Here is a 21,256-nt window from a genome sequence, read left to right as displayed (position 1 = left end):
AATGGCAGAATTGAGACTGTGTGGGGAAAAATCGTATGTGACCATGCAGTGAAAGGCTGGATCATAATGCAGGTGCATGGGGGGCCAAATTAAGGGTGCAGAGGGAACCCAATTGTTGCATATCCTAACTCTTGAGTGCTTGACTTGGCAACCTTGACATTATATTAACATAGTTTATTGGCTAGAATAATTATTTATATTAGAGCAGCACTTGAGGTCCTGGCTGAGATCAGGGCTTCGTTGTACAAACATTTACTGAGAGCCAGTCCTTGCCCTGAAGAGCTGACAGTCTAAACAGACGTGATCGGCATAGGGTGGAACAGGAGACAGAGGGGAAGGTCACACAGCAGGTGCGTGGCAGAGCTGGGAATAGATCCTGGGTTTCCTGAGTCCCAGTCCAATGCCCTAGACCAGTGGTGGGGTGGGGCACTTGCTCTAGGGGGGTGCAGAGGAACATTCAGGGGGAGGTGCACAGTGGTGCCTGGGCCAGCACCCACAGGGGGTAGGGAGGGAGCATAGCGTTACCCAGCCCCGCTTTGTCTCCAGCCCAGCTCCTTTCCCAGCCGCAGATCCATTTGGCCCCTTGCTCTGCCCCCAGTCCAGCACTGACCCCAGCAGCAGCTCCGCTCCACCCCCTGCTCCGCCCCCAGCCGAGCTCCACCCCCAGCCACAGCTCCTCTCCACCCCTTGCTCCTCCCCCAGCCCAGCTCCACCCCCAGCCACAGCTCTGCTCCACCCCCTGCTCCACCCCCAGCCACAGCTCCGCTCCACCCCCTGCTCTGCCCCCAGCAGCAGCTCCGCTCCACCCCCTGCTCCGCCCCCAGCCGAGCTCCGCCCCCAGCCACAGCTCCTCTCCACCCCTTGCTCCGCCCCCAGCCCAGCTCCGCCCCCAGCCACAGCTCTGCTCCACCCCCTACTCCACCCCCAGCCCAGCCCCGCCCCCAGCCACAGCTCTGCTCCACCCCCTGCTCTGCCCCCAGCCCAGCTCCGCCCCAAGCCACAGCTCCGCTCCGCCCTCTGCTCCGCCCCCAGCCCAGCTCTGCCCCCAGCCACAGCTCCTCTCCACCCCTTGCTCTTCCCCCAGCCCAGCTCCGCCCCCAGCCACAGCTCCGCTCCACCCCCTGCTCTGCCCCCAGCCACAGCTCCGCTCCACCCCATGCTCCGCCCCCAGCCGAGCTCCGCCCCCAGCCACAGCTCCTCTCCGCCCCTTGCTCCGCCCCCAGCCCAGCTCCGCCCCCAGCCACAGCTCTGCTCCACCCCCTGCTCTGCCCCCAGCCACAGCTCCGCTCCACCCCCTGCTCCGCCCCCAGCCGAGCTCCGCCCCCAGCCACAGCTCCTCTCCGCCCCTTGCTCCGCCCCCAGCCCAGCTCCGCCCCCAGCCACAGCTCCTCTCCACCCCTTGCTCTTCCCCCAGCCCAGCTCCGCCCCCAGCCACAGCTCCGCTCCACCCCCTGCTCTGCCCCAGCCACAGCTCCGCTCCGCCCTCTGCTCCGCCCCCAGCCGAGCTCCGCCCCCAGCCACAGTTCCTCTCCGCCCCCTGCTCCGCCCCAGCCCAGCTCCGCCCCCAGCCACAGCTGTGCTCCACCCCCTGCTCTGCCCCCAGCCACAGCTCCACTCCGCCCCCTGCTCCGCCCCCAGCCCAGCTCTGTCCCCAGCCGCAGCTCTACTCCGCCCCCTGCTCCACCCCAGTCCTGCTCCGCCCCCAGCCGCAGCTCCACTCCGCCCCCTGCTCCGCCCCAGCCCAGCTCCGCCCCCAGCTCCAGCTCCAGTCCGCCCCCTGCTCAGCCCCAGCCACAGCTCCGCCCCCAGCCACACCTCCGCCCCCCGCTACAGCTCCACTCCGCCCCCTGCTCTGCCCCCAGCCCAGCTCCGCCCCCAGCTCCAGCTCCAGTCCGCCCCCTGCTCAGCCCCAGCCACAGCTCCGCCCCCAGCCACACCTCCGCCCCCCGCTACAGCTCCACTCCGCCCCCTGCTCTGCCCCCAGCCCAGCTCCGCCCCCAGCCACAGTTCCGCTCCGCCCCCCTGCTCTGCCCCCAGCCCAGCTCCGCCCCCAGCCCCAGTTCCGCTCCGCCCCCTGCTCTGCCCCCAGCCCAGCTCCGCCCCCAGCCCCAGTTCCGCTCCGCCCCCTGCTCTGCCCCCAGCCCAGCTCCGCCCCCAGCCACAGCTCCGTCCGCCCCCAGCTCTGCCCCCACCCGCAGCTCCACTCCGCCCCCTGCTCCGCCCCAGCCCAGCTCCGCCCCCAGCCACAGCCCCGCCCTCCACTACAGCTCCACTCTGCCCCCTGCTCCGCCCCAGCCGCAGCTCCACTCCGCCCCCTGCTCTGCCCCCAGCCCAGCTCCGCCCCCAGCCACAGATCCGCTCCGCCCCCTGCTCCGCCCCAGCCCAGCTCCGCCCCCAGTTCTGCTCCGCCCCCTGCTCTGCCCCCAGCCCAGCTCCGCCCCCAGCCCCAGTTCCGCTCCGCCCCCTGCTCTGCCCCCAGCCCAGCTCCGACCCCAGCCACAGCTCCGTCCCCCCCAGCTCCGCCCCCAGCCGCAGCTCCTCTCCGCCCCCTGCTCCGCCCCCAGCCCAGCTCTGCCCCCAGCCACAGCTCCGCTCCGCCCCCTGCTCCGCCCCAGCCCAGCTCCGCCCCCAGCCACAGCTCCGCTCCACCCCCTGCTCTGCCCCCAGCCTCAGCTCCGCTCCACCCCCTGCTCTGCCCCAGCCCAGCTCTGCCCCCAGCCACAGCTCCACTCCACCCCCTGCTCTGCCCCCAGCCACAGCTCTGCTCCACCCCCTGCTCCACCCCAGCCCAGCTCTGCCCCCAGCCACAGCTCCATTCCGCCCCTGCTCCGCCCCCAGCCACAGCTCTGCCCCCAGCTACAGCTCCACTCCGCCCCCTGCTCCACCCCAGCCCAGCTCCGCCCCCAGCCACAGCTCCACTCCGCCCCCTGCTCCGCCCCCAGCCCAGCTGTGCCCCCAGCTACAGCCCAAGCCCCAGCCCAAATCTGCCCCCCAGCTCCAGCTCCGCCCCCAGCCCAGCTCCAATCCCAGCCCCAGCCCAGCTCCGCCCCTATCTGCAGCTCCACTGAGCCCCCTGGCCTGGCCCCCAGCCCAGCTCTGCCCTCTTTCCCTCTTTGCGCCGAGACCGGCTCCGCCGCTAGCCCCAGCTCCTCCCCCCTCCCCAGCTCTGCCTTCATCCCAAGCTCCGCTGCTGAGCCAACTGTGCAGTAACGCGGCCGGGGGGGAGACTGTTTCCCTTTCTGGTAGTGGTGGGGGGGCACGAGAGAAAAAGTTTGGGCACCACTGCCCTGGACCGTGCTTTCTCACCAGTCCCCCTTGGAAGTCTCTTACGTGGGTTCCTGCTGCTCAGCGGGAGGAAAGGTGCAGGCTGACTCAGAGCCGACACACCTTTTTGGCTCCAATCACCAGAATTCTGATCAGGGCCCAGACCCCCAAAGGTGTTTCGGTGCCTCGGTCCGACTGAACTCCACAGGAGCTCGGCATCTCAGTTCCTTTGAGGAGCTGGGCCTACGTGTCTGTCTGATTGACTTCAGCAAAGCGGGGCATTTCATTAGTCCTGTCATAAGAGGAATTGGCCATGAGGTGTGTATAGCCCTCAGGTAACTCTTGCATCGGTTTTTTGACATCAGGCCGGTAACCTTTCATTCTGGGCTTGCTGCCTTCCCCGGCCCCACATCGCCCCTTGCCCCCACTGCCACCCCAGACTCCCCACCCATCCCCCCATTGCCCCTTGCTCCTGCTGCCTCCCAGGCTCCCCACCCACCTCCCCATCGCCCCTGGCCCCTGGTGCCTCCCTCGACCCCCCACCCGTCCCCCCATCGCCCCTTACCCCCGTTGCCTCCCCACCCACCTCCCCATCGCCCCTGGACCCTGCTGCCTCCCTCGGCTCCCGTCCCCCATCCCCCCCCCCATCGCCCTGACCTCTGCTGCCTGTCCTGGTCCCTCACCTATCCCCCCTGTCCCCTCTGCCTCCCTGGGCTTCCCATTGCCCCTGCTCCCTTCTGCCTTCCCAGGCTCCCCCCCATTGCCCCTAGGCCCTGCTGCCTCCCACCCCCCAATGCCTCGAACTCCCTTCTACGGCCTTGCACCCTAGGCTCGCCACACTCCTTGCCTCTTGATCATGGTGCCACTGCTAACCACAGCGCCCTGGGCGGTTGCCCACGTTACCCACCCATAAGGCCAGCCCTGCTGGGCTATTCCCAGGAGAAGACTCCTCATGTCACAGCTTTCCCTCCAGTATTTCTGTAAGAGTTGCATGCACAAATCTCTCCTCATCATTTCCCATTGGCATTCCCTCTGAGAGCGATGACTTGTGGTATTCAGAGCGGTTAGCATTCTGTCCTTCCAGCCCTCTGGAGACCCAGCATTTAACATTCCCCACCCGGCTTGCAGCAGCAGCGAAGAAGACGAATGAGACATTGGCTCCTCGCAAGACAGGGGGTATATTATACAAGTGCAAAGATAGTCTGTGGCTGTCACCTTCCAGATCTGCTAACTCAGGCTGCAAATCTCATGAGAATAGCTGAGATCTCCAGTTCCTACACTTCCAGCCCAACCCAGGAAGTGAGAAACTTTCCCCCAATCAGCGGTTTAGGCTTTGGCTGATGATTCTTGTCTCATCCAGGCTCAGCCACAAGAAATAAGCCCAGGGGCCAAAGTTTGGATGCCCGTCTAGGCTGCCCCAAATCTCAGGCATGCTCAGGAGGTTTGGACCCATCTCTAGCTCAGACCTTGCAGCTGCATTCTACTGTATAATATTCAGATTCTGTAACTGAGAGAATTTGCCATGCAGTAGCACCAAGAGAGCTCATTCAAAGATCAGAGCCTCATTATTCTAGGCGCTGTACATGCACATAATAAGAAACCATCCCTGCTCCAAAGAGTGAGGCATCTTAGTACAGATACTTCTCAGTCCCTCCCCTTGCACACAAGTTTGGAAGTAGGGGAACAATTTAACACCCACACTTAATCTTCTGAGCAGATTTGAATGGAAGCAATATTGCTGCTAGTAATACAATCCATGGAAACATCCTCTGCAAATTCAGAACATTAGCTTAATGGCAGAAGGTAATTGGCATACAGTTGGAGCTGTCCTGTTATATTAACCTTGTGGGTTTCTAGGCAGACATCTTCCTCTCACTGAATGTGACCAGCCACAGGCATGGAGCCTGTATTTTTCATGCTGGTTGAAAAAAGATTTGGATGGAAATCGCCTCAAGCCTAGCAATTCATATTCTAGTCCCATGGTTATAGGCGCCCCCCCCCCCGAAAGATGATCTGAGACAATATAAACCAGCACAGATAATATTAGCATCCCTAGATGTAGTAGTGTCTGACCCTTACTCCATCCTCACAGCCTCTGGGATGGAGAGAGGTGAATATTATTAGCCCCATTTTATGGATGGGGAAACTGAGACCCAAATGTGTTAGAGCAAACATTTTCCAAAGTGGCTGTTGATTTGGGGTGCATAATTGGGACACTTAGGGCTGGCTTTCCCCAGTGCTTTCGCAGCTGCCATTGAGTTTGACTAGAATTGTGGATGTTTAGCATCTCTGAGAATCTCTGAGCGTTGGAGCCTCAAAATCAGTGGCCACTTTTGAAAACTGTGTCCTCAGTGAATTGCCTACGGACACCTAGTGAGCCAGGGAAAGTTGGGAATCCCTTATGTCCTTTTCCAGGAAGGGACTTGCCAGGTTAAAAGATGAGAAACAAAGAGTAGGAGTAGACAGTCAGGTATCACAGTGGAGAGACATAAATAGCAGAGTCCCCCAAGGATCTGTATTGGGACCAGTGCTGTTCAACATATTCATAAATGGTTTGGAAAAAGGAGTAATCAGTGAGGTGATAAAGTTTTCAGACTATACAAAATTACTCAAGAGAGTTAAATCCAAAGCTGACTGCGAAGACTTACAAAGGGAACTCACAAAACTGGGTGACTGGGCAACAAAATGGCAGATGAAATTCAGTGTTGATAAGTGAAAAGTAAGGCATAATCCCAACCATCCATACAAAATGATGGGGTCTAAATTAACTGTTGCCACTCAGGAAAGAGATCTCGGAGTCATTGTGGATAGTTCTCTGAAAACATCTGCTCAACGTGTAGCAGCAGTGAAAAAAGCTAATAGAAAGTAAGGAACCATTAGGAAAGATATAGATAATACGACAGAAAATATCACAATACCCTATATAAATCCATGGTACACCCACAACTTGGCTACTGCATGCAGTTCTGGTCACTCCATCTCAAAAAAGATACAGTAGATTTGGGAAAAGTACAGAGGAGGGCAACAAAAATGATCAGGGGTATGGAATGGCTTTCATATGAGCAGAGATTTCAAAGACTGGGACTGTTCAGTTTAGGTAGGAGATGATTGGTGGGAGGTATGATAGAGGTCTATAAAATGATGAATGGTGTGGAGACAGTGAATGGGGAAGTGTTATTTACCTCTTCACACAACAACAGGGGGTCACCCAGTGAAATTAATAGGCAGCAGGTTTAAAACAAAGGAAAAGGAAGTATTTCATCACACAACACACAGACAACTCGTGGAACTCGTTGCCAGCAGATGTTGTGAAGGCCAAAATTGCCGTTTTGTTAATTCCGTCTGAATCACCTGGCACTGGCCACTGTCAGAAGACAGGATGCTGGGCTAGATGAACCATTGGTCTAACCCAGGATGGCCGTTCTTCTGTTCTTCCTGGAGGAGTCTTTATTCCATGGTGAGGGAAGTACCCTAGGGTTTCCAACTCCCGGATGATTTCACCTGCCTGCAGCAACCTCTTCTTCCCAAGCACGATCCAAGTGCAGTGACTTGAGCAAAGGGAATGTACCTTGCATGCAGTGTGACTGCTGCAGCCACTGGTACCCCATATTCTGTCCAATCCTGATCTGGTGTCCAATAGCCTAGCTGGTAAAGGGGCATGTGATCTTTAACCGCTTGGTCACTAGGCTGTTTTTGACCCAAAGCTGCTACCCTCCAAAGGCTACCAGGGGCCAGTGGGAACTGAGTTGGAGGATTCAGCCCATTTCCAATGGACAGGTATCCACATCCCAAACGTCACCAACAGAAGAGGTACTAACGGGCAGTCTCGGCAGAGAGGCCAAGAATTAAATGTGCCATGCCGACTGGACAGCCCGCTCTCTGCCAGAGGTCGGGGCTGAGGTATGTAGGGTTGCATAGTGAGGGAAGCTAGCATAGCTCTGTCCATAAGTAGAGGACCTGTCTCCAGAGCTGTCCATCTTTCTTGGGGCTGGGCTTGGATCCTCTCTACATGCCTCCTGCAACACAGCATTGTGTAGCTTCACTTTGTGGCTGTGTCATCCCTCAGAACAGGTGCTGCATTCTGAAGGCACCAGATGCTTTTAGCCCAAGGCTCAGATAATACCCCCAGTGAAGTGTACTGCAGCGTGCAGTGATTCTGCCCACTTAAAACTGCCCCTGTAGTTTTGATTGGATACGGGCTGCACTTCCTAGCCTAAATGGCTGCTGTGCACTGCTAAATGCCAGCCACGCAGAATCTGGGGAGACACAGTCAGATGATCCTGTGAGGTTGTGGGGAAGGGGTGATGGCACTGACCCCCTTCTCCTTTGGCCTGTGGCAGCCCCCGTGGCACAGATTCTCTTCTTGTGTCCTGTGGCAATTGCTTGCCGTGCCACACGGCTTTGTCATTAATCTCTGTGTGTTCCCTTTTTCTCAGGTGCACCAGGAAGGAACGGTGCGAGCGCTCCAGCGAGCCTCGGAGATTCGCCTCGGAGATGAAGCAGTGTGTCCGGCTCACTGTGCATCCCAACAACATCTCCGTCTCCCAGTACAACGTGCTGGTAAGCAGGATTGACCCTCATCTCCACAGTGTCTCCTCCTTCCGGGGAAGCCTAAAGAGGTCTCACCAGTATTATGTCCCTGGTTACCTGTAACCTTTCATTGACACACTCAGGCTCAGTGGGAAGGACTAGCAGCTTTATTGGATATAGTTGGTCTGGCTGGATGTCTCCCTGGGTGCTCCCTGACATACACTGGGGTCTCATCCAGGGAGGAGGCTCTCCACTTTGATAGTTCCGAAGTCCCGATTAGGAACGTGGAGGGGATCTTTCTTATTCAAGGGTTTGCACATGTGCATTCCACTTGTGGTGTGCGCATGCCCTGCGCACAGTAGTCAGAAATGTTTCCCTCAGTGGTACCCAACAGGGCGGCTTGAGCGCCCTCTGCTGCTGCATGCCACTGTGTGCCAATATAAAGGGCCCAGCCACCCCCAAAACCTCTCAGTTCCTTCTAACTGCCTGTGGCGGTCTTTGGAATTGCTTGGCTTACCTTAGCAGGTGCTCTCAGTGTGTTCATTGTAAATTAATTGCAGATAGATTCATAGCGTCTTAGTTAATACTGCAGACAATATAAGTTTTCTGTTTTGGTCTCCAGTTGGGGGCTTTTTCCATTGCTGCCTTTCGGCCCGTCAGCAGCTCCTTGGGTTTTCACAAAACGTGTGGCAGTGGTAGCTGCTTTCCTGAGGAGACTAAGAGTACAGAGTCTGCCCTTACCTGGACGATTGGCTAGTCAAGGTCTGGTCCAGGGGTCACTTTCTCTCTAGTGTTCAACTCATCCAGTCAACCTTCAAAGCTGTGGGTCTACTGATCAACTCAGACAAGTCTACTATTTGTCCAGTGCAGAGGATAGAGTTTATAGGAGCAGTGCTGGACTCTACTCAAGCCAGAGCATTCCTTCCAGATATAAGATTCGAAACAATTTTCTGTCTTGTGACAGATTTCGAGGTTCACCGCATCTCAAAACGGTGTGAGGCACTTGGGGCATATGGTCTCATGCACATAGGTAGTCCAGCATGCCAGGTTGTACCTCAGAACTCTTCAGGGCTGGCTGGCCTCCATTTAATCACCAAGTTGGCACCACCTGAACACTGTACTCACTGTGCCTTTGTGGGTTCTCACTTCGCTAGATTGGTGGACTGATTCGCTCAATGTTTGTGTGGGCATTCCCTTTGTCCACCATCAGCCTTCACAGACACTGGTGATGGACGCATCTGCCTTGGGGCTGGGGGCTTATCTGGGCTCCCTCTGAACTCAAGGTTTGCGGTCCTCAAGGAATCTCTCTCTCCATATCAAAGTCAGGAAGCTAAGGGCTGTCTGGCTAGCCTGTCAGGTCTTCCTACTGCGCATCAAGGGAAAAAGCCTGTTTGTTCTCCCAGACAACATGGCAGCCATGTTTTACCTCAATAGGCCAGGAGGAGCTTTGTCAGGAAGCAGTTCATCTATGGAACTTTTGCATTGCCAATTCAAGCGACCTCAAGGCCTTCCAAGGTATAGAATGAGCTGGCGGACCGCCTAAGCAGATCATTTACGAGTCACCATGAGTAGTCTTCCCACCTGGATGTTGCCAGATGCATTTTCTAGCAGTGGAGGACTCCCCAGATAGACCTTTTTCAACCAAAGACAACAGGAAATGCTAATAATTTTGCTTCCTTCAAGGCCACAGTCCTGGTTCATCACAGATGCTTTCCTGCTACCGTGGATGAAAAAGCTCTACTACGCTTTTCCCCCAATTCCACTCATACACAGAGTGCTGAGAATGATCAAGTGGACCAGGCCTGAATTATCTTAATAGCCCCAGCATAGCCTTGACAGCACTAGTTTTCCACTCTACTGGATCTGTCAGTGGAGGCTCCAATTTCGCTCCCGTGGCACCTGGACTTGACCTGCGGGCCCTTCATTTAATGGCCTGGAGGCTCCATGGCTAATTTCTACAGAGGAGTCGTGCTCAGAGCAAGTTCACTATGTCTTGTTAAATAGTGCAAAGCCTTCTAGCGGAGCTGCTTACGTGTCCAAATGGAGGCGTTCTTCTATTTGGTCTTGTCAGTCTGGCGCCTAGACAACGCAGTCCTCTATCCAGCATATCCTGGACTATCTATTGCACCTAAAATAGCAAGTGTTAGTAATATCTTCTATCAAGGTCCACCTGGCAGCAGTATCAGCTTTTTGTCCTCACGTGGATAACTGTTCTGTATGCTCTAATGATACGACAGTCAGATTTGTGAAGGGCCAGGAAAGGTTGTACCCTCAAATAAGGGAACCTATCCTGCCCTGGGACTTGAACCTAATTTTATTGAAGACCATGGGGTCACCATTTTAGCCTCTAGCAACATGTTTCTTACTGAACCTATCTCTGAACTGCGTGCTCTGATGTCCAAACCACCCTGTACAATCTTTTTTAAGGATGAAGTGTACTTGCACCCTGATCCAAAATTTCTCTCCAAAGTGGTATCTAATTTTCATATTAACCAGTCAATTTACTTACCTACGTTTTTACCCAAAGCCACATGCCGATAGAGAGGAGCAACATCAGCACACATGGGATGTTAGAAGGGTGCTGGCATTCTACATAGAAAGGACTAAGCGGTTTTGTTTGTCAACTCAATTGTTCGAGGCCGTAGCAGACAGAATGAAGGATCTCCTGGTCTCTTCACAAAGAATTCCAAATTGGATAACTTCCTGCATTTGTGTGGGATTCAGCAGATATTTGCCTGCCAAGCAAAGTGATGTCACATCCCACAAGATCGCAAGTGGCCTCGGCAGCGTTCCTTGCACAAATCCCTATCCAGGAGATCTGCAGAGCAGCCTTCACACCTTTGCATCCCATTAAGGCATTATTTGGTACTCCAGAGATGATGCTAAATTTGGATGAGTTTTACTCCAGTCTGAGTGCCCATGAACGCCACTCCCTCTTCTTACTTTATGAGTCACCTCTAGTGGAATGCACATCAGCAATCACTCAGAGAAGAAAAATGAGTAACTATTCTTGCATAACTGTTGTTCTTGGAGATGTGTTGCACACGTCCATTCCACAACCCACTTTCCTATCCCTGTGCATCAGAGTTGTCCAGCAAGAAGGAAATAAGTGAGCTCAGGGTCGGCTGGGCCCTTTACACCAGCAAGCACTGGCACATGGCACCACTCGAGCTTCCCCGACAGGTACCACTGAGGGAAAAATTTCCCGTGACCATGCATGGGGTGGTGCACACCAAGAGTGGAATGGATGTGTGCAACACATCTCAAAGAACAACAGTTACAAAAGGTTAGGAACTGGTTTTTCCAGTTCATTGAGAGGAGCTGAATGCAGTTCTGGAGAGAAACTGCAGATCCATCAAAGAGGAACGCTCACCCATCGTAGCCAACTTCTTTACCTCAGACATCAAAGGTACTGGAATCTATAGCCATGTGCAAAATATGGGCAATCGGCATTGGCCGTGTTAGAATTCAGCTTCTAGGACTGCGGTGGGGAGGCATGCTAGGACCATTTAATATACTCCAATTTCCCTTCACTTCAGGATCCGGGTCTCTTTCTTGAACTACCAAAGCATCCAGGCCTGGTACAGTTTCAACACTGAACTCCCAGAGCAGAGGTATGGGGACCCTAGAAATAGCAGCTTGCAGCCCATCTCTGCCAGGGTTTACGCTTTGCTACATTCAACCCCCTCTCTTCCTCGGCGCTAGATGTGGCCTCTGTGGCAGAGAGCTATTAAAGGCAGCAGTTGGCACTGCAGGACAGCTATGATGCCAGTGAAGCAATGAGTGTTACTGTTCCTTTTGGAAAGGCCTTTTCTAGGGACAAGAAGTGAGTTCATTGTAGAGGACCCATTCAGTTTCCAACCTGTCTACGGTATCTGATGACAGCAGTGCCCATTATGTTGGTGTTTTTGTGTTGTGGACATGTGCCCACTAGGAACTGAACTGGGGCCTATTTCATACAGGCCACTGAACAGCTGCCACATGGTAACTCTTTCTGGTCAGATTGACCTGGGCTGGATTTGACTCAAGGCCTAGAAATGGAAAGCTTCAGTGTTTCTTTGAGCCAGTCAGTAGCTCCCCATTCTTTGTGGGCTCAGTGGAGTGGTTAAGGTCCACTAGCTGGCCATCTCTCAGGTGTTTAGGGTAGGGTGTTTGAGGTCTATTTTTCAGTCTATATGTCCAGTCCCTGCAGCTTTGTTTCTGCCTCTTATCGTTTCTGTGACTTAACCTTCCCAGGCATCCGACAAAAGTGATCAGAGACATTGTACAGTGTTTGTTCTTTGAGGAGTGCAGCTTTTTATTTTTAATTCTTTCAATAGTCTTTGAATTCTTCTATGTTAGAATAAAGACTGGCTCAGGGTGATTGAGTCACCATGGCAGTGCAAGTCAGCCCAGAGCTATTGTTGTCCTCATCATATTGCTATCTGATGGCCCATATGAACTGAGTCGTTGGGTCTCAGTCAGCTCCTAGTGGACTGGTGTCCACAGCACAGTAGCCACCATTTCAAATGGTTTATTGGCAAACCCTAGCACAAGTCAAAGACTGATTCGGTCATGGAGACTACACTGAGTTTTGGGCAGTTCTGGTTAGGGGAGAGCTCTTCCGCGATCATGCCAAGTTCTTTCCTGACTTGAGGGTAGGGAATGTGCCTGTTTGTTCAGCCTGTGCTTTGACCTACGGAAAGTATTGTCCACATGGCAACACTGACTCTTCTTTGGCAGCAGAGGTACACATCTGGGTCTGGCTCAATCCTAGGCTGATGCTCATGGACTGTGTGAAAGGAGAAAGGTGCTGGAGAGGGGGCATTCTCTACCCACTGCAGGGGCTCCAAAGCAGGAGCTTTTGTTCATTGGTGGCAGCTCCAGGCTTATCACATTTGTGCCCAAGCTTTTCAGGCCCTTTCCTTGGTGACTGTGCTCGGAAAAGTGACAAATCTGCATTCTGCATTTTACACACTTGTGAGCAAGTTCCCTCGCTAGGACAGTGGCCTGGTGAGAGCTACAGGCTTCCCCTCCACTGCTGGTCCTGGTGCATTGGTGGGAGGGAGGAAGGGACAGAGGTGGAGCCATTCAATAGAAGCACTATGTAAGCACTTGTCCCAGGGAAAAGCCCATCCTAGTCCACAGGGCTTCTCCCTCTCCCCTCCCATAACTTGGCAAGAACAAACTGCTCCCCTGCCAGGCAATGAATTTACAGGTGAATTGTAAGACTGGTCAGACCAATGGTCCCGCTCCTCTGCGCCCTTGCTGTCTCTGTGGTGGTTAATGCTGGATGCCTTAGGGGAAGGCACCCAACTCCCATAATGCACCTCACTGGGTGATGAGAACATACCATGGGAAGGCAACAAGTGGGATTTTTCCTCCCTCCTTCTACTGCTTCATGGATGGGCAGAGGGATGCGTCCATCATGCCGGTAGCTTCACTCCCGCTGCATGTGATTGGGTCTCCTGTCAGTGACTGGCATCTCAGACTCTCACGGACCTCATGCTCAGACTAGCCTATATAATGGGGGAGCATGTAATACACTGGTTGAGCACATGTGATCATGTCTCCCTCTAGTGGCTGGCCCCAGCAAGGATAAGGCTCTGGTATTTACTAACCCTGAGTGGAGTAACACCTTTAGATCACAGGCAGGGGGCTTGTGCTACTGGTGTGAAAGTACCCTATTGCCACTGTTGGGGTCTGCATATTTGTGGCCACGGTTTGTTACCATGGCACGTGGGGGTGGTGGGGTGGATGCAGCTGACTGAGAGCAGAGTTATAATTAGAATCATAAGCAGGACCTCATGTAAACCATTCCAAATGAAAAAAACCCAGTGGTGCTTTGGGGGAACGGTAACGTCCTGGAAACCAGCTGTTCGATTTGTTTATTTCATTACACTATATTAATGGCAAGGCCAGTGGGCGTCAGGGATTCCAGAGTGCCGGACAGCGACAGAGCTCCTACCTGTCCTTTTATTTGCGGTGCTCGTGCCCCGACACATTGTGACCTCAGGGCCTGCTGCCCCTGGGACCGAGTGATCAAATGGGGCAGGCATTTCTGAGCTGCCTGTAAAGGCGAAGGAATTCAGCTGGCCCACTAGAGGGAGTGGATGCCAGTGGCTTGCTGAAGGCGGTAACTAGACTCTCTACACACAGGAACTTGTTGGTGACAGAGAGCTCCCTCTGCTGGTGATGCTAGGAGAGGAGGCGTAGAGAGTTAGACTGGAGCGCTACAGTTTCTCTGTAGTCCGCAGAGTGCCTCTTGTGAGTAATAGCCACCTTCCTCAGAAACCTTGTGCCAAGGGGCCAGCAAGCCCCAGTCTTCACAGCCTATTCCAAAGACTCCCTCGCCAATATTACACCTGCATGACCGATGTTGAGCACGCCACGCCACTGACCCGACTTGAACTCACCCTGCACGGCGAAGCAGCAGCCACCGCCCCTGCATAGCCACACGCCACTTGTGTTTGCATCTGCATTCCATCCCCCACTCCCCAGAGTCGCTGCTTTCTGTTGAAGGAGGATCCTTTATCTAGCAAGAGGCTCTTTGTCCAACCTCTCCAGTGTAATTCTCTTCTGCTGGCCGCGTCTGTCTGTCTTTGAGCTCAGCGCTCTCTTTCTCTCTCCCCCGCCCCCTTTGCTTGCAGCTTGTCTTGGAGACCTACAATGTCCCTGAGTTGTCAGCCGGGGTCAACTGCACCTTCGAGGACCTTTCCGAGATGGACGGCTTGGTGGTGGGGAACCAGATCCAGTGCATCTCCCCGGCTGCCAAGGAGGTGCCCCAAATCATCATGGAGAATGGTGAGTGTCTCAGGCCTTCCCTACGGGGTTACACTGGGGTGGGTGCGCTGCTTCCCTCCGACCAGTTGGTGAGAGCACCGCAGCTGGAAGAGCACCTTATTGGCTGGGCACGTGTCTGTATGAGCCCCAATGCTGCCAGTGTAGCAACAGCACATTTACGAGCATTTTGTCTAGTCCAGACTTATACATCTCAAATGATGGGGCTTGCATCCCAGTCCAGTACATCTCAGAGTCAGGCAGTTTATCCAGCTATATCTGCCTGGATGATTCCCTCCTTAACTTCATCACACTCCTCCTAGTTACATCTCTGCGTGCAGCTCCCGAAATCAGTCTCTTCCTCTCTGGCTTTTACACCCTTCAGGTATTTTCAATCCGTTATCCTGTCCCTGTCCCATAATAGCCCCTTGACCAAGGCAGATGTGCTTATCCTTCCATGCCAGCCCCGGTCCATTTGGTTTCTCTTTCCTAAGTTGTCTCCAGTTTGTTCGCAGCCCTCTGCAATGGGGCACTCAGAACTGAATGCAATATTTCAGGTGCATGTAGGGCTCTAGCTCCCCCTAGTTGCCCAGCAAGACACTGTAAGACGTGCCTATGTTGCTAGGCTTCTCCCAAGGTCTTAAACTGGGTCACAGCCAGGCGGGCAGGTGCAGGGAGAAGCTGCCGTTCTTGTTCTCTGTATTATTTGTGAACTCTAGCAGTGAATTTAGTCCCAGTGAAAGATACCTGGAGGCTCACAAACTCTCCAGGAGTCAGAAGGCAGTTCCCGTCTCCACTGCCCACTCAATCCTTGCCTGCTGTTGACTAGCCGACCAAGAAGGATGCTAGTTAGTGGTGCTTGCGATGGTGACATCTCTGGTGTGGACCGTTGTCCATTAGGGACCCGGCTCAGAGCCACGAGCAAATGAAAGGTGTGACACTAGAGTGACGGAGAAAAAGGGGCACTTCTAGAGTCTGGTTTTCAGAGAAGCTGAGTTCCTGCAGCTCCCAGTCACCAGCAACGGCTAGCCTTCTGCACGTCTGAAAATACGCCCCCTGGCGCAGACTGCCAGAGGAAGGGTTGAAGAGATGGGGTGGGAGGTTCCAGAGCTTGTTCCCAACCCCCGGAGCCAGCCAGTCCCCAGTACAGCTTTTTGAACATGCCCCAGGCGCTGGCAAAGTTGTTAAATGTGAAGCAGTTAACAGAGCTGTCAAAGCCATCGGCAGCAGATGGGCAGCAGAGTCGAGGGCTGGTGGCACAATGTGTTCAGGAGTGGGTGCGCGTGTGTGTGTGTACATGCGTGTGCGGAGACAAATTGTCAAACTTGCTTTGTCCTGATTGATTAATGAATCTTTCTGGTGAGGAGGAAAATAATAGAGGTGGAAGGGCCAGCCGGGTCAAAGCCTGGAATTAAACATGGGCTCCTTCATCATCAAATTATTGCGGTTACTTCACCCGTATAGCATCCGCTGCTGACGGGCCCAAGGGGACCAACAGGGAGGTAAGCGGGGGTTGGAGTTGGTGGAGAGGCAGAAAGGGTTAATGATAGTGGAGTGGATGGAGGATGGGGGTAGGTGAGCAGTGGGTGGATTTGGGAGCTGGATACTGGGGGGAGGGGTCAGCTCCAGGGGAGGCTCAGTGTCTGCTGGGGATGGGGGGCTGGCAGCCTGTGAGCAGTGGATGCTCCCTATGGGATGGGAGTGGTGCATGGAGGCTGCTCTCGGAGACCATGCTCTGAGGGGAGCGAAGATAGGTGGTTAGGTGGGGGAAAGAGGAGAGAGACCTCAGCATGGTATTGAGCCCCCAATATGGCATTCCCAGGGAACCCCCCTAAAGACTCAACATACACCTGAGCATGGCAATCCACTGGGGAACTCAGCAGCCCCTCCCAGCCCCCGGGGATGCTATTCACATGGGGATCGGCCTGGGTCCCACATTCCCCTCAGCATGGCATTCACAGAGGGACTCAGCACAGCGTGATGTTCTCAGGAGAACTCCCACCCTAGGTGCTGCACATCCCCCCAGCAGGCTGTTTCCTGGGATCACCCCACCTCAGCAGAGCAGGTGTAAGGAGGGCCTGTCTGTAAGGGAGTCTATCTTATACCAAGTTTCAGAGTAGCAGCCGTGTTAATCTGTATTTGCAAAAAGAAAAGGAGTACTTGTGGCACCTTAGAGACTAACATTTATTTGAGTGGAATGCATCCAATGAAGTGAGCTGTAGCTCACAAAAGCTTATGCTCAAATAAATTTGTTAGTCTCTAAGGTGCCAGAAGTCCTCCTTTTCTTTTAACTTATACCACTCACTCGTCACCTGTGAATGTAGCCCCGTTGGGTCACACATGCCCCCTGCACACTCACCCAGCCCAGGCCAACGTGCTCACAGCCTTTAGCAGCAAGCAGCGGAAATAGATGGGGGCAGAACGTTCACCTGGAAAATACATCCCCAGCAATGGAGAGCAGGTGTGCCCTTCCATTCCTGTGACACCACAATGCTCAGCAGGCCAGCCAGCCATCCTGCAATCCACCCGGCCTCCCCTCCTGAGGGCATGTTGTGACCCCCTCAGCCTGCAGAATGAAGCACCGTTGCTGTAGCATTCAATGTTAATTTTCCTCCTTATTCTGATTAGCTCCACACTAACGTCGCTCCCTCCTCCTCTCCCCTCTCAGCCTCTCACTTCTTGGCCTGAATTATCATAGACTCTGATTAGTAAGAGATGGAAAAGACCTGGCCAGCCCCAGCCAGTCCATCTCCCGCATTGGCCTTTGAAAGAGTATTCCCAGTGGTAAACTTTCCTCATGCTGATTTTAAATGACCCAAGAGATGGGACTCCCATCACTGAAAAGGGTCCACCGTCGAAAAGAGACCTGGAAATCTTTCCTCGTATTGGTGCTCCGATTTTACTCCCATTGACTGAGCTTCTTGAAGTAAGGACTTCAGGGGTCAGGCCCAATCTACCTGAATTTTCTTTTGTTTGATTCCTACTTATCAGGCCTAATCCTGGGGTCCTTACTCAGGCATAGCTCCTTCCGACATCATTGGGAGGTTTGCCTGTGTGAGGACATCCAAATCTGGCCCATTATTCCTAGCTGTCTCCTTGGAGTACCATAATCAGTTCAACCACAGCAAAACGTATAGGGTTTAGGAAATGCCATGCTCTGATACCACGGTGATGCCTTGGGACAGTCCTTAGTCATGGCTTGGCCAAGCCATACATATTTAATCCTCTCGAATCTTTCCTTGTGTGTTTTCATTGTTCTTTCATTGCTCTTCATTGGTTGGGGTAGGTCCTGCTTTGAGCAGGGGGTTGGACTAGATGACCTCCTGAGGTCGCTTCCAACCCTAATCTTCTCTGAGTCTCTGATTCTCCAAATATCTTTCAATTTGAGGGATCCGTTGTGGGGCTGAGGTGCCCAGAATTGGATGCGCTATTCCAGTTGTGATCTCTCTGTGTCTCTTCCCCGCTACCCCAACACACCCATCATTGTGGAAGCTGAGAGCCTGAAGATGTGATAACACATACAGCTAAAAATTACATTGGATAACGTTTTCCAAAACACCTAAATGACTTGAGCCCTGCGTGGATACAGTAATGTGGATCTGCATTCGATCCACATCCGCAGGAATCAGCTTGTATCCGCCCTGCGATTCACACTTCATCTTTTATCTGTATCCACAAACACACCACACCCACAGCAGCACGCTACCTGGCGTGTGTGCATATGTTATGTACTGTACAAGAAAGCTATATGGCTTAATAAGTGTGCACACCATTATTATTATTGTTGTTATTGTTATTTTAAACATCAATGTGATTCTACAACAGGCATCAGAACAAATAGCTTTTTACATTAAAAATAAGAAAGGAAACGTCTCACCTCAAGAATGCTTCAAAATCACCAACTGAGCTATGAAATAAGAAAGTCTGCTGCCTATTTAGCTTGTGATTTATTAAGTCATCACACTTAGAGCTCACCAGTCCCAGTTCCTTTGCACCAGCCACTGTTCTCCCTGTGGAAGCATGCAAGAGGAATACAATCGCTGGGCTACAGTGCTGAATTTTTGTCAGGGTTTGCCAGGGCTGAGCCCTGGCACCTCTCAGCTTGGCAGGTCATCCTCCTAGATGGGGGTTTTGGGGGGGTGGGGAGTGAGGAGCAACGACATGTGATCTGTGATTCCAGGTCAGTTTCCCCACATGGGCGCAGGAGGGGGAAGCAGGGGTTAGGGTTGCAGGAGGGGGGCAAAGGTGCTCTCCGGTTGCCCAGCCATTGATTAATTTGTGCCATATCAGGTCAGTTGGAGAGGGAGGCAGCTGCTTCTGCAGAGTAAGTCAGTTTGGCTTCCCTCTCCGACTGACCTGGAACAGCAATGAAGTCAGGAGAGGTTTCCTAAATTGCTTGGCTGCTTAAACTGCCGTGATAGGAGCATGGGGGATTTTGCTTCCTGTCTTGATCTATCACCTCCCCTTTCTCTATATGTGGGGCGGGGGGATATAAGCTCTGGAAGGCAGGGAAGCAGCCTCACAGGCTATGAGCTGTGGAAAGCTGCTTCCTCTCCTTTGAAAGCCTATATTTAGAGCCCTGCGTGGATACAAAATTTGTATCCACATGCGATCTGCCATCTGCAAAAATGGTCAGCGGATATAAAGCGTATATCCGTGAATTTACAGGGTTCTATAAATGACCAAGGAGCCTAATGCATGTATGACTTTTGAAAATGGGACTTAGTCTTGTAAGTTACTTAGGTGCTTTGGAAAATGTTACCCATTGGCTTTATTTCCTACCACCATGTGGCATTGCAGGCTTCTGTCTACTGAAGTTTATTATTCACGCAGTGGTGCGTAGCATGGTTAACAGCGGCTACATTCCACGCCAGAAGCAGCTACATTTCACTGGCGGGTGCAATGATCCCTATTTCTCCCTTCCCTCCCTCACAGAGGTATTGAGAGGTTTAGGTTAGTTAACATTTGTAAGCAATTTGAGGAGTCTTATGCCTGGTCTACACTAAGAAATTAGGTCAGTATAACTTTCGCTCACGGTGTGAAAAATCCATCCCACTGAGCGGCATAGTTAAGCCAACCTAACCCCTGGTGTAGACAGTGCTACATCCATGGAAGAATTCTTCCGTTGACCTAGGTACTGCCTCTTGGGAAGATGGATTACCCATGTCAACAGGAGAACCCCTCCTGGCGATGTAGGTAGTGTCTACACTGAAGCACTACTGTGGAGCTGCTGCAGCATTTAAAATGTAGACAAGCCTATAAAAGCCATGATTGGAAAAGACCCTGCTGTATTAAATCAAGTCTAGCCTCCTGCATGGAGAAGTCTAGATTCTGCAGGCAGGGGATGTGGCAACAGAGCAGTGTTATGAATTAGTATTGTTGGTTGTTATTTGTCGAGCATGATCGGTGTGAGTAGTGCTGTACAAAACCCAAAGGCAAACCCTGTTTCCAGGACCTTGCAATCTGAATTAGGCAAACAACTCATTCAGACACACACAGCACTGGACTGGGTGCCAGGAGGCCTGGGCTTTGTTTTCAGCTCTACCACCGACCTGCTGTGTGACCTTGGACAAGTCACTTCCCCTCTTTATGCCTGTAAAAAGAAAAGGAGTACTTGTGGATACAGACTAACACGGCTGCTACACTGAAACCTGTCTTTATGCCTGTGTCTCTTCCCAATCCCATCTCTGTCTTGTATGTTTAGAGGGTAGGTTCTTTGTGGGTAGGGACTGTCTCTACCTCTGTGTAGGCCTCTGATCTGAATTAGGACCTCTAGGCACTACTGGGATACAAACGCAGAATAATAAGAGTATTTTCTTAAGTGGCCACAGATTCTTGGTGCCTCAATCTTTGGGCATCTGGCTTGAGACACTTTTGGCCTGACAGTGGAATACCCAGCCCTCCATTCAAACCCAAGGAAGCTGGAGGTGCTCCATGTTTCTGAAAATCAAGCCCTAGACTGGGGGCTGAAAAACTGTGTCACAAAACTGTTGTCCCCTTTTGCCATATTGCTGTGGGCTGTGCGACGGTGCAGACTTTTGACCTGGCCGTTAATGATTCATTTGGTTATTAATACAATCGTCCAGTCACCTCTCATGATCCTTATGCTCTTTCCCCAGGAGACCATCACATTGTCCAGCTCCAGCTCAAGTCCAAGGAGACAGGCATGACCTTCGCCAGCACCAGCTTTGTCTTCTACAACTGCAGCGTCCACAACTCGTAAGTTGGTATTTTCCTGATGTGCATCTTCCCCCCACAACCTTATCGTGCTGCTTTGAATCCATCCCAGCTGCCCACGCTGGCTGGCCCACGTAGCACAGAGACAGCCACTTAGGTGTCGAGGAGACCTGCAGTCATGTCACTTGGGCCTTGGTAGAACACCTGTCCCACAGATTAGCCTATGCTGGGTGAAAGGTACCCTCCTGCTATTGGAAACGTGCAGGGCAACATGGAAACAACTTATTAAACTTCCTAGTAATGGGCTTTGAGCTGACTTGATTTGTACTCAGGCACCCCTCAGGCAAAACACCACATCATTGGGGATTTGTCTGAGGATTGACTGAGTGGAAATTGAGTCACAGCCTCGGCAAACGGCCATGTGGACTTTAGTGGCTATTCATGTGGACCCCAATCCTGCACACCCTTGTGCTCTATCAATCCTTGCTCATGCCATCAGTCACTGGGACCACTCCAGTTTGTTAGC

At 53.0% G+C, this 21,256-nt stretch overlaps 1 protein-coding gene across 1 annotated transcript in view; it reads left to right on the top strand.

Moving 5' to 3' along the window:
- The window catches only part of PLXNA4 (plexin A4), a 612,910-nt gene that overhangs the window by 439,724 nt on the left and 151,930 nt on the right, over nt 1-21,256 (top strand). The window contains exons 6-8 of the mRNA XM_074942701.1: nt 7,701-7,824; nt 14,424-14,577; nt 20,673-20,772. Coding sequence (XP_074798802.1) covers nt 7,701-7,824; nt 14,424-14,577; nt 20,673-20,772 — 378 coding nt within the window. The remainder of the gene's footprint in view (nt 1-7,700; nt 7,825-14,423; nt 14,578-20,672; nt 20,773-21,256) is intronic.

The sequence above is a fragment of the Natator depressus genome, chromosome 1 (genome assembly GCF_965152275.1).
Source record: "Natator depressus isolate rNatDep1 chromosome 1, rNatDep2.hap1, whole genome shotgun sequence".
Classification (NCBI taxonomy): Eukaryota; Metazoa; Chordata; order Testudines; family Cheloniidae; genus Natator; species Natator depressus.
The sequence above is the reverse complement of the archived record's forward strand: the minus strand, read 5'-3'. Positions and strand labels throughout refer to the sequence as shown.